Source organism: Triturus cristatus, chromosome 9 (assembly GCF_964204655.1).
Source record: "Triturus cristatus chromosome 9, aTriCri1.1, whole genome shotgun sequence".
NCBI classification, from domain to species: domain Eukaryota; kingdom Metazoa; phylum Chordata; class Amphibia; order Caudata; family Salamandridae; genus Triturus; species Triturus cristatus.
The window spans coordinates 1106293465-1106307478 of NC_140592.1; the positions used below are offsets into that span (position 1 = coordinate 1106293465).

At 51.4% G+C, this 14014-nt stretch overlaps 1 protein-coding gene across 1 annotated transcript in view; it reads right to left on the reverse strand.

Annotated features, from left to right (window-relative positions):
* KLHDC1 (kelch domain containing 1) overlaps window positions 1-14014 on the reverse strand; it is a 1365548-nt gene that overhangs the window by 634118 nt on the left and 717416 nt on the right. The window contains exon 8 of the mRNA XM_085627012.1: window positions 10818-10876. Coding sequence (XP_085483138.1) covers window positions 10818-10876 — 59 coding nt within the window. The remainder of the gene's footprint in view (window positions 1-10817; window positions 10877-14014) is intronic.

A 14014-nucleotide genomic window follows, 5' to 3' on the forward strand; every position in this document is an offset into this window, starting at 1 on the left:
TTTAATAACATTCAATAAGAGAAAAAACACCCTGAAAAGAATAATTAAGGTAAATACAAACCAAGTGTTAGAGAGTCAGGAATTCTCACACTTCCAGCGTTCTGAGACCTGAACGATTGGGCTTGTGCAGATAGGAACTGTAAACACCTTTTCAAAGGCTACAAGCAGGAACCTTGGGACTGCCAGCCACATCTTATCAACTTGCTGCGAAACTTACTCACTTCATATGGAACCGTATCTCAGTTATTCCATCACAGCATGTGGGTGAAAGGCAAAACCACCAAAGGCTCCTTTTGGTGATAAGATAATTTAGCTAGAGGCAAGAACGGAGGGGGTTTGAGATCAAATGCAGGGAAACTCTAAAATACTATTATAATGTTGGAAATCGTTCTCATGTTCTGTTTATTAGCTGCTTCTGATGTCACTATTTTGTTTGGTGTATCATTACAGCTGTACACATAATATGCACAAGGATAGGATTTGGATTTTAATAAAAGTCATAAAAGTATATGTTTTCTGTATATACTCGAGTGTGTTTATTCATGGTGATAGGAAGTCTGGAACTTGCTAACAAGAAATACTCCTGTTGCTGTCACAGGACTGATCATTGCTCAGAAAGCAAAATTCTCCTGTAATGCGCAGATGGTTTGTGGGTTATAGTCCACCAAGTTCTCGGTTGGTATGTTGATCAAGTCTATGATGCGAGTGCGTATAGAGAGCCCAATGGTCAAGATGTATTCTGGAAAAGTTTCAGAAAATATATCATATGGAGCAAGCATTGGCAAAGTCAACAGGCCTCGCCTATGCGAGAGATATTGGCTTTGCGAATGTGTTTTAGCCATTCATTGCGGCTGCTGTGCAGCATGGCTAAAAGTTAGGTACAAATGCAAGGTATGAAAATAACTTTCCAAAAGTAAAAGGAAAAAAAGTATACCAGCAAGGGCACAAACACTTGACCATTTTAAACACAATCACAATTACTCTGTGATGTTTGCAGCCTACAGTGTGTGCTTCCTGCCACTTGTTTGAAAGGAGAGTGATGTTGAAGCAAACTAATGGTAAGTAACGGGCAGACTCTAAGCCCTTTTAAAGATTATTTTTTTATGAACAACAGACTCGCAGGGACAGAGCATGCACTGTCCAGGAGACACCTAAAATGAAATATCTGGCATAGCAATCCAACCTCTTTGGTTAAGAGTACATTTTCATATTGCAGCCTTTGCTAAAATGTCATGTGCAAGGGGTTGTGGATGGAAGAGTGGTAACCTTAAGTTAAGCTAATAACTCGTGTATGTTCTGAAGGACTCACCGGTTTAAATTTCTCTTTTCCCATCGCGGACTAAGTTAGCCACCCAGTCCTCGGACTGGCAACAATTTCGAATGTTTGCAAATGCTAGGAGTGGTTTTTGGTAACAGGGCAGAGAATGGAGAAGAAGTAGCCTAAGCCCTTATGCCTCTACCTGAACATCTGTCCAAGAATGAAAGAAAAGATGCTTGCTTTGTGACTGGCTCAGGGTATAGGCAGGCCCAGTAGGCCCGGTGAATGAATCCTTAAAACCTTTGTAATCTTATAACTATGGAGCAAAATCCAGAGCCTTATACATAGCATGGCTCAGTTGAAAGTGCTCCAGAAAGAGGTTGGCTTTTTCATTAAACAGGCTTTCCCTGGGGAGGCAAGCCCACGATGAGGACCCATGTGCACGTGTCCTCACTGAGTTCTGACGACTGGAGTCCCTCCTGAACCCACACTCAGACCTGATGCCCCAACCCAGCCCCAGGAGTGTACCAGAACGTTAGGGGAGACTAGAAGATGCTGTCAGATGATGCCATCAAGGAAATTTAGAGTCATGGAAACCTTCAAAAGCCAGACTGCTCCAGTTAAGATGGCCACCACCCTGTGATGAGGGTAATGGCTGACAGCGACTTATTTATCTTGCCAGTAGGACCGCCTGGAGGAAACTGCAACATTGGCGGTGTTCCTGTTGTCCCCTGCCTCGAGTGAGCTGCCTGGAGGCATGGTCGAGGATAGAGGCCCGACCTATAACAATCCCTGCTGAGGGTGTGGTAGGGAGCAGCAAAGACAGGAATCCACGACGAGCACCTGAGCCTCGGGCAGAGCTACCAGGTGGAACGTGAGTGGCGAGGTCCCCGCCTGCAGCCCTCTGCTTGGGCCGTAGGGCTCTGGACAGGCGACATTGTAGCCAAGGCAGTAAACCCAGGGCTTCCTGGGGCTGTGACACCTGATAAAGGCCAATGGAGGAGAGAAGTGGTGGCCGTTCCCACCCTGGTGCGAGATAAGACCCTACAAGATGAGCGATACATTCTGCAGCGCAGGCATCAGCCCCAGGGGAGGCTGCAGTGCAGCTACTTGGAACGAAAGGAGTGGTGGCAGAGGCGTCAGAGACAGATGGTTGTCCTTTGCTGGGATTGATGGAGGCTGAGTGGAGGGGCCAACAGGAGTTGAGCCTTGATGAGGTTAGAATGAGGAGACCCCAGGCCTGACCTGGTAAGTACCTTGAGGACCTTATGAGGCGGATGCTGTTAAAATGAGCCAGTATTGGCAAAACCAATAGGCAACCAGTCATCTGAGAACTATAGAAAACTGTTTTTTTTATAATCTCAAGATGAATGCCAAGTTGTGTGGCCCAACTTCATGACTCAACACGACGACCAAACTGAAAGTATAGAAATTAATAATTTCATACTTTCAAGATGACCACCATGCTGCTCATGAAACAGGATTAAGAAACCGGATGATGCGATGCAGCGTTCATCTTGAAAGTACAGAAAACATTATTCCAACATTCATTACAATTTCACTTTGTAGTCGCAAGTATGGATCACAAAATCTTCACAATGCCTATGCAATATTTCCAAAATGTGCATCATAACAATAAATACTAGGGAAGTATTCCACGAAACCCCCCCCCACCCTTCCCCCCCGCAGCCCCACCACGGAACCCCACAGGGAATGCGACCACCGGAAACTAGAAGCTTCATTAATTTCCCCCAACTGCGCCCAGCCATTTGCCGCACACTCTTCGGTATTTCTTGGGGCACCCGTGTGACGTGTATAAAGCTTTCTCCTGTGCCGCACACCAGTCCACACCTTTACGCCACTTTCCCATAGCTGGTGGATCGGGACAAAGCCATGCTGCCGCTATATCTCCCTTGGCAACTATCATTGCTGTGTTAAAAAAGGTCTTGTCGCTCCGGGACCCGTTCAGCCCATCTGTTATCCCCAGTAATGAGTGCCGCGGATTGTGGGGCACTGTCCACCCCAAAACCTCCGTAAGTTCCCCCTCAATGGCTCCCCAGAAAGCTGCCAGCCGGGGACAGGTCCAAACCACATGAAAAAAATTGGCTGGGGCCTGGCCACACCTAGCGCAGGACGTATCAGAGCGAAGGCCCGCTCGATGAAGGCGTACCGGAGTAAGGTAAGCAATGTGCAAGTAGTATAATTGGATAAGTCTAAGTTTGGCGGAGGCGGTAATGGTCTTAGGCGCCATGAGCGCGTCTCGCCAATTCACCTCGTCCAACGGCCCCACCCAGTCTACCCACTGTTCTTTCAGTCTGTCCAACGAGGTCGGAGTGTTGTTGATTAAAGTGCGTTATATCTGGGAGATACCCCCCCTTCCCAAGTCCCCAAGCAGCGTCTGGGCCTCCGTGGGGCTGTACGTATTGTCCACGATGTGTACTTGAAGGGCGTGTCTTAATTGCAAGTACTTATAAAACTGGGAGGGGTGTAGGGAATATTGAGTGCGCATCTCTTGGAAGGAAAGCATGTGGCCCCTCACCCATACGTCCCCGAGCTGTGTTATACCTATGAGGTCCCAGGCTTTGAACCCCCGCAGACCACTCACCTCCCGCAGCCAAGCCCCTTGCCAGAGGGGGGTGCATTGGGTCAATTTGCCAGTCCAGCCGGTGAGGCGCAGCGAAGCCCGCCAAGCCAGGAATACCGAACGTGTCACCTCAGGCAGCTGAAGCGGGATAGGTCCCCCGTACAACATGGCCTGTACCTTAGAAAACCCCAGTTCGCACAGCTCCAGCCTGTAGGCCGGGTCGGACCATCCCCCGTTGAACCAATTGTGGACCACCAGCAAACGTGTGGCTAAAAGTAAAGGTACAAATGTGTCATGGCCATGCCCCCATCAAAGGAAGGGATCTGACACGTGGAGAGAGCCAGGCGCGACCTCCCACCGCCCCATAAGAATTTGGTAACGAGCCTATCCAACTCCTTAAACCAGGGTCTGCGAAAACAGAACGGGGTGTTCTGGAGGACATAGAGGAACCTACATAGGGAGAATCAACATTTTAAACAAGGCCACCCGGCCCAGAGGGTTCAGGGGCAGCGCCCTCCATTTATGGAGGTCTGCTTTAGCCTTCTGGACCAGAGGGGTTACATTGAGGGACCAGCCCATCTTCGGAAGCGTGGTAACCCATATTCCCAGGTACTTAAAGGAGTTGCGTCGGATCGGAATATTAGACTGCCAATCATAACAGTCCCTTGACAGGTGAAGCGGGACCAATACCGATTTTCCAGGGTTCACCCGAAGACCCGACGCCTGCCCAAACGCTCGCAACAACTGGAGGCAACGCGGCCCAGAGGAGATGGGCTCCGCCAGGAAAAGCAGAACATCGTCCGGTAGAGCGCGATCTTGTCCGTTTCGGTGCCGGGCCCATCCCCTAACACAGATGTCAGCCCGCACCAGGACCCCTAAGGGTTCCATGGCCAGGGCAAACAACAGGGGCGAAAGGGGGCAGCCATGCCGCGTGCTCCTCGCTATGGGAAAGGCCTCGGACAGGATGCCATTCACCAGCACCCGTGCCTGCGGCTGTGCATACAGCACACGGACCAGTTCTCGGAACCGGGACCCAAATCCCATCTCAGCCAACACATCTTGGAGATACACCCAGTCCACTGAGTCAAAGGCTTTTTCGAAGTCAATAAGGAGGAGGGCCAAGTAGGGAGTCAGGAGGAGTCGGTGGGCCAAAGCCAGCTGCACCCTCCGAAGGCAGTGCCTGGTCGCGCATTAAGCACAATGATCCGGATGTACCAACATAGGCAGGTATGGCTTTAGCCGTTGGGCCAAGATGGTGGCGTAGAGTTTTATTTCGGTGTTGAGGAGGGATATGGGGCGATAGTCTGCGCAACGACCGGAGGGGGGCTGGGATTTCGGAAGGACCACGATTGTGGCTATGTCCGTCTCTGGCGGGAAGGAACCTCGCTCAATGGCTTCATGAAAAAGGCCAGCCAAGTGGGGTACCAGTATGTCACGACAGGCCGCATAATATTCTTGGGGAAGACCATCCGGTCCCGGGGACGTAAGAGAAATGGCTTCCTCGATTTCTTTCGTGGAGAGGGGGCGCTCAAGATCCTCCCGAGATGCCGTCTCTAACTGGGGAAGATGGACGTGACTCCGTCCAAGGAGATCACAGAGCGACGATTCGGGTGGTTGTGCGGCATACAACCGCCGATAGTAGCTGGCGAACGTGCTTGCCATCACTGAGGGGGCGCTGAAGACCGAACCTCGATCATCGACCACTTCCGGAATTATCTGGCTCGCCCTGGGGAAGGTAGCCAGCATGTGCAAAATCGCACCGTTTTTATCCCCCCAACCATAGACTCGCGCCACCGATGACCTCTAGAGTAGCTTGGCCGCATCCAGAGATAGTTGCCTAATCTCGGACCGAAGAAGGGCTAGTTGTCGGCTTTGGACCGCGTCGTCGAGCTGGGAAAGGGACTGCTCCAAGCGAAGCGCCTGCGCTTCCTTTGCGTTGATTTCCCGGTGTTGCTCCTGCCTCTGCTTTTTAAGTTGCCCGTTCGCGAACCTCCGAATTGTGACTTTCCCAGCCTCCCATAGGGTCCCGGGGGGAGGGTACGGATCCCTCGTTGGTGAGGAAATATTGCTCGAGCTCCTTCCCTACCGCCTTCCGGAAGTCTTTATCCTGGAGGAACCACGCATTCATCCTCCATGTTTGACGGGCCGAGGGAGGGGGGGATCCGGTACTGAGGCGAGTGGTCTGAAATACCCCTGGGTAGGATACGAGCATCCACAACCGTCAAGCAGTCAGTCGCGGGGAGAAAGATCATATCTATGCGTGCCTGTGTGTGGTGGGCTGCGGAGGTGTGAGTAAAATGGGCGGCACGTGGGTGCCACGCGCGCCAGGCGTCACAGAGGCCCAGGGACTCGGACCAAGACCACAATTGTTTGGCTTGTGCAGTGCGGACCGCAGAAAGAGGACCCGATGAGTCTATGGCCGGATTGGAGACCGCATTCCAATCTCCCCCCACCACCATAACGCCCAGGGGGAGCGAGGCTAGGAGGGTGGAGGTCTGTGTCAGGGTAGAGGTAAGCAGCGAGGGGGGGCGAGTATAGGGACATAAGGTTGAGTGGGGAGCCGGCCAGAGAGCCGCATACCATCACATTTGTACCCTGAGGGTCGTGGATCACCCGGGAGAGAACGAAGGGTAAGTTGCGTCTCATGAGGATAGCCACCCTCCAGGGAACCCCTGGAGAAGCCGGAGTGCCACACTCTATCATACCCGTAACAGGCCATAAAGGGGCAGTGGTTACCCAGTAAGTGTGTCTCCTGGAGGAGAAGGATATCGTTGTGGAGGCGTTGTGCATAACGCAAGACTGTGGTACGCTTCAACTTGTCCAGGAGACCGTTAACATTCCAGGATAGGACGTGTAGGGAAGCCCCGGTCACGGTGTCTTCTATCACGGCGGGTGGAATCTGGGGCTAGGCCGCGCCAACGCCTGGAGCAATAGGAGCGCAAGCTGGGTCCGGGGCGTGTGCGGGTGGGTGCGTGCACCAAGAGCTAAGACTATCTCTACTGAGAGGGCATGTACCCGTCCCATGGAAGCTGAAACAGTAAGACAAGTAAAAGAATAACAACAAAGGCAGAACCCATTCCCCAACCAACCCCCAACCCCCACCCCCCACCCTACACTTCAAGAACGGAAGCAACCCCTTAATCAACTAAACCAAACTAAAACGCTCTGATCTATAGCGTGGAGGACCCCTCCAGAAGCACGGATTAATGTGAGCCTCAGCATAAAGCACTAGAGAGAGCAGGCAAGTCCATCGAAGTCTGATACACACCCCCCCCCCCCCCCCCCCCCCCCCCGGGGGTTGAAGCACCGCACTCCACAGCGAACCAGCGTCCAGACCCGAGGGCAGGGCAGCTAAAGGGTGGGAGTGCGAGAGAGGTCTGAGTCCACCTGGGCCCGCGGTGGGGATGAGCCCGTTAAGTCCTCCGTGCAGTGGCGCCTGCTGCGCTGCGGAGAGCCTGATTGACTGGAGGAATCACGACGGTCGGAGGCCGCCCCCCTGGAGGAGCGGCCTGCTGAAGCGCGTAGTTGGCGCCCCCTACGGGACCTTGTGCGATCGCGGCATTGGCGCCCCGGCAATCCCAGCCCCACCGGTGGCGGCCCCGTATGTTCTGAGGAGTCCTCTTGCCGAAGGCAGAGGGGACGCTCTGCCACCAGCCATGCCCACGCCGCCTGGGGAGTTTCAAAGAATTGTGTCTTGCCTTGAAAAATTATACGAAGGCGTGCCGGGAATTGTAGCTGGTATTGCATGGCCAGAGTGCGCAGCTTCTTCTTAACCTCCGTGTAGGAGCGCCGGAGGTTCTGAACTTCCCTGGTGTAGTCCGGGAATACCATAATAACGTGATTTTGGAACTTAAGGGGACCCTTCGCCCTGGCCGCCCGTAAGATGGCATCAGGGTCTTTGAAGTTGAGAATTTTAAGGATGATGGGGCGGGGTGGGGCCCCGGGAGGAGGCCTAGGCACCATGGACCTGTGGGCCCTTTCTACAACAAACCAAGTTGACAAAGCCTCCCCCGGCATCCAGGACCGAAACCATTGTTCCACGAAGGTGGCCACTTGCCCCGCTTCCACCCCCTCGGGAAACCCCACAAGGCGAAGGTGTTTGCGACGTGCACGGTTCTCAGCATCCTCGGCACGCCTGTGGAGCTCCCCGGTACGAGCTTGAAGTTGGGCCACCTGATCCTTCAGTTGGAAGATGTCGTCCTCTGTTGTAGAGAGGCCGGATTCGGCCTCTGTCAGTCGGGCGGTGGTGTTGCGAAGGTCCTGTCTGAGGAGGGACACGTCCACCTTAATTTCCCCTATCTTCCCCTCTACGGACGCCTGAGAGGCACTGATGGCCTGAAGGATGGCAGCCAGGTCATTGTCTGGAGGGGGGTGAGATCCCCCCGCCGCCCCCCCAGGAGGGTCCAACTCTGAAGTAGTAAACCGATCCATTTTGGTCTGTGTGGCTGCCGGCGCTGGCCTGGGGCCCTTGTCCCTTCCCATGGTGAGGGACCGGACCCACTGCCACTGCAGCCGCGAGAGACCCAGATAGGATGAGGGATCAATAGGGGGGAGGGGATCCAGAAACCTGCAGGCGTGTGGATTGTCCTCGAGCCCCGCGGGAACGGCACCTGAAGAGAGTAGTCCGTGGATACCACCAAGATAGGGGCGCGGCAACAACAATGTGACAGGGAGTAGCTATGGGGTGGGGCCGGCTCCTACGCCACACTCCGCAGAATGCAGCAGACCGTTGCTCGCAAGTGGCCTCCTCAGGACGAGCCGGCCGAGTTCCCACCAGGGGCCCCTCCAGCCGAAAGACCGCCATTCCCCCGGGCCGCCGGTTGTCTAGCGCTACTCCTCACCGGCACCTCAATCACCGCTGCCTTGTCACGGAGACGGGGGTTGCAAGGACCCGGGCAGCCAGAACCCGCAGAAGGCAGGGTGTTGCGGAGGGGAAGCGGGGGGCCGCAATTCACGCCGCCACCCCCATCTCGCTGCCAGCCTCACCCCGCCAGAAATGCTTCACCCAGCTCCGAAGCCGTTCACCTTGCCGCAGCTGCCCCCGCACCGGCCGATGCACCGGCGCTGAACCAACAATGCCAGCCCCGAAGGGGGTCTATGGCGCAGCCACTCACTGCCCGGTAAGGCAGCCAATCTATCCCCAACGCCGTCAGACCAAAAAAAGAAAAAAGGGGGGGGGGGGGAGACGAGAAGACAGCCGTCCCGGCCAGACACGGGGGACAGCTATGGGGTGGGGGGGCACACACCTCCCCCACACGCCGCTGCCCGAACCGGCAACCGATCCCCCCACTCACCACACAAGTCCGCCAGCCGACTCCTCTGCCACTCTCCGCAGCATGCAGCAGACCGCCGCTCACCAATGGCCTCCTCAGGAGCGGCGCTGGCCAACGAGCCGGCCGAAGTCCCACCAGGGGCCCCTCCAGCCGAAAGACCGCCACTTCCCCGGGTCGCCGGTCATCTAGCGCCACTCCTCACCGGCACCTCAATCACCGCCGCCGGGTCACAGAGATAGGGGGCTATGAGGCCCTATGCAGCCAGAACACCTTGCCGCTGCTGCCCCCGCACCGGCCGATGCACCGGCGCTGAACTAACAATGCCAGCCCCGAAAGGGGTCTTTGGCGCAGCCACTCACTGCCTGGTAAGGCAGCCAATCTCTCCCCACCGCCGTCAGACAAAAAAAAAAAGGGGGGGGGGGGGGAGGACGCGAAGACAGCCGTCGCGGCCAAACACAAGAGACAGCTATGGGGTGGGGGGGGCACACACCACCCCCCCGCGCCGGTTCGGGCAGCAGCGCGGGGGATTGGTGTGTGCCCCCCCACCCCATAGCTGTCCCCTGTGTCTGGCCGGGACGGCTGTCTTCGCGTCCCCCCCACTTTTTTTTTTATGTCTGACGGCGGTGGGGAGAGATTGGCTGCATTACCGGGCAGTGAGGAGGCAGGAGGGGAGGGCGCAATTCACGCCGCCGCCACCACCATCTTGCCACCAGCCGGGCCCCCAGTCTGCCTCATCCCACCAAAAGTGCTTCCACAGCACCAAGGCCGTCCACTTTGCCCCAGTTGCCCCCGCGCCGGCCGATACACTTGCCGATCGGTGTCGCGAAGCACCACTGGCAACAGAGATGGGGGGCTATGAGGCCCTATGCAGCCAGAACGCACAGGAGGCAGGAGGATAGGGGGGGGGGGGCCGGGGGGCGCAATTCACTCCGCCACCACCACCTTGCCGCCAGCGGGGCCCCCAGTCTACCTCATCCCACCAAAAGTGCTTCCACAGCTCCAAGGCCGTCCACCTTGCCCCCGTGCCGGCCGATGCACCGGCCGATCGGGGTCGTGAAGCACCACTAGCAACTTCCTGATGAGCGGCGGCCCCGCCACTCCGGGCCGCCGATGCAGAGCCGCCCCCGCCCCTCAGCAGCCTCGCAGCTCACGCAAGGCCCGGCTCCACTTCTCAAGGCCGCACCTCCTGCCGCGTCGGCCGCGACAGGCCATAGGCGCCGCGAAGTGCAGACGGATCAGCAGGAAGAGGCCCCCCGGGAGGGAAACACAGATGCGCTCCGAGGGTTACTGGATCCGAGGCGGATGACGGAGGGGTCCGGAGCACTCTTAGAGTGCGACCGCCATCTTGACGCCTCAGACCGGAAGCTTCCTGAAATAATTTACTTATGGTTAACATGTTATGTTCAGCATGACAGTGCTGGAGGCTGCATTTGTTACCATCACCAGTACTTTGTTATCACCATTTTTCTCAGTGGCCATTTCCTGAAGGTCTACTACTTTAAGCTGACCTAAGGTATAGTCTTTGGGACCAACAGAAAGTGTTTTCAATCCCTCTACCTACGAGCACAAATCCATAGTAAGCAGACATTTGGCTATGCAAAATCACTTTCTGTACTAATAGTGATGACAACTACAGCATTTTCTTCGCTTCAGTGAGATTACAACCTAACAATTATTACACTTTTTTAGGAGTGCAACTTACCCTCCAGACCAAGTCCAAGTATCTAAATCCAATGAATGCAAGTCATTCATCCTTGTTTGCTGAAACACAAAAATGCATATGCTCATGACTAAGGTATGCAGTACAAAAGTATTTCTGGATATATTTTCAAGTGAGTGTCACTTTCAACAGAGTACAATAAAATAGTAAGCACTTTTGAAAACAACACCTGACAAAAGGCAATAAGTTTGTGTAGCAAAGACACTTTTTTGCTTGGTGATTGAGGGTTTCATTTTACCTTTCTTGGGAATCTATTTTTCTGGTATAATGACACTGTGACTGTTATTCAGTGCCATACTGCATGTGTTCTGGTCCTAAAATCCTACTTTGAAAATTGATTTAACACAATAGGTCTATTTTTTCAAGCCTTTTTTAGTATAATTTTTTTTTCCCAGGCAACATAATAAAACACTATTCTCATTACCGTCATAACATAACATGCCAGGCCTGCACACTCTATACATCATATTCAGGACTAAAACAGCTTACACCAAGCCATAGTGGTCCCACCATTTCCACCATATTCTCAAATGTTTTCAAATGCATCCCTTCACTACATATATTGGTTCTTTCAGCTTTGCGCACCAGTCCACCTCCCCCACCATTCAGTCAAAAAGAGTTACAATAACAGTGTTTAATGAGGTCTCTTTTTGATATCACTGTCCCCACCAGGGTGCACTCACCACAATCACCATCAATGTCATCAAAAAGGCCCAACACAGCCACAAGTGGCGAAAGGTCAACGGGTCTGTTCAAGACCCTGGACAGGATGGCAAAGATGCTTTGCCAATATTTGGCCATAGCCAGGCACTCTCAAACCACATGATAAAAGTCTCCAGTGTGCACCAAACAGAAAAAACACCTGGGTTCTGGGTCTGGATCACGTAAAGTATACATGAAAGGGCAATCATCTTAATGCCACCCTGCCCAAGATATTAAGGGTCAGTTTGAACCATCTATCTAGGTCGGCACAGGTTTGAAGCATCAATGGTTGCATGTTGAGGCTCCACACGAGTCCCAGATTGAACGCGATATGACCCCTCAAGTATAGAAAACTGAGAAAAGGGACCAGGGGACATGGCTCCCAGGTCTCATTATCTCTGTACCCATTCAGGGATGCCAGAAGGGATTTGGACCAGTTGACCGAAGTCCAGATGCTTCCCCGTAGGCTTCAAGCATATATGTTATGCAAGGCCCAGGAAAAGAGGTTCGAGAAAGAAACAGGTGAATGCCATCTGCCTATACAACAATGTGTTCCTCTACGGCCAGCCCCAGATCAAATCCCCATACTTGGGTGTCACAACGGATCTATGTTGCGAAGGGTTTTATTGCCAATGAAAATAAGAGGGGTGAAAGGGGGCACCCCTGTCAGGTACAATATTATATGGAGCACACCATCAAAAGCAAATTCAACAGAGATGCTAAAATGGAGAGAATCAAGAGTTTGATAACATTAAAGAGTACCAAAATGTACTACATTCAAAGGATACATAAAAAACTAAAACTTAAAAAAAAAAAAGAATTTCAGTATATATGGCAATTGTGATATTCCATCACAGGAAACAAAACAGACAAATCCTATGATCAGGTCATAAAGCGAGCCCAACACCTTGGCAACGACATGTCAGAACATAAAATATTGGCCAATTAAACCGACAAATACACAGTAGGAAGGACTCAATTTTTCGTGTATAATAACCGATGAATGTCACAGCCATGCAGCCAACACAAAAAAAGTTTTCTGTTGAGTGCAGTTTATAGAGGTCGCCGATGCCACGATCCGCAAATGGCAATGCTAAGTGTAAAGGTCTCACCTGCTCCACTTAGCCTACCATTTGCGGATCGTGGCATAGGCGATCAACATAAAACTTTTTTCTATGTACGACGTTATTTGAATACTAAGACAATACATTCATACATACACTAAAACATACACTCCTATTGCATCCTGGCTCTCATCTGGATAGTTTTCTCCAGCTTATGTTATCATGACCATAAGCCCTGAGGAAGTCTCCTTTTAGACAAAACATGTGTTGGCTGCATGGCTGTGACATTCATTGGATATTATTCAAGAAAAACTGAATCCTTCTTACTGTGTATTTGTCTCACAATTCTTGTGTTTTGCACAGTTGGATCACGTGAATACATAGTCTTTGGAAATACTGAGACGCTTGTACTTTAAAGTCGGTATATACTTACGTATTCTGGTTGGTTTTTATTTGAATGCATCTCAAAGCACTCATTTATAAATATATGGAATAAGCTTAGTTCCATTCGAGGGCTTGTTCTTATTACACAAATAGTCACCGATTGACACTGCAATAAGTTTGTAGACTTAAGTGTAACTCTGGTGTTCTTAACCACTCTGGAATATAATTAGGGCTCCCGGTTTTATGGTATTTATATTTTTGTCATTTCCGTCTGTATTTATCCATATTTATTTTTTGCTAATTTTATCTGTATTTATCCATATTTATTTTAGGTTTTGTGAAAAAATTAAGCTGAAATGTGTATATTTCTGCATTTATTTAACCGGTTAATGTACACTTGTGCCTGAACGCCTGACAGGTTTCAATGATATATATACACACTCAGATGATAAAATATGCACTTATAAGAAAAAATGCACATTTTAGTATTATGGTTGTGCAAATCTACTGCTGTTTAAGACTCTTTACTAAAATTCCTTTCTTTTTGCAATCCCCTTGCCTGTTAATCCGCACAGCTTTTGGCCTGGCAGTAATGATTGACAGTATTCAGAATCACTCAAAAACAACCCAATGTCCGTTTTTATTCACATTTAAAAATAAATACAGACAGGAAAATAAATGGTTTTCTGTCTGTATTTATATGTAAAAATCAGTAAAAACGGAAAACAGGGAGCCTTAAATATAATACACCTTATCGGGTAATGATTTCATTGGTTTGTCTGCTTTTTACCAGGACAATCATTTCCGAATACGGTGTTGGGGATAAAAGGATTTTATAGATATTACTTCTTTGAATTAGAGACAGGTTCTGGATTTAAGAATTGTGTGAATTATTGCATAGGTAGACAGAATGGTCTAAATATAAACCAAACATAGAAAATCTAGAGGCATGCCAAAAAATATACACTCATTATTAAAGTACACAATGGGATGGGATATTTTGCTTATATTTTTCATGTTTATTCTTTG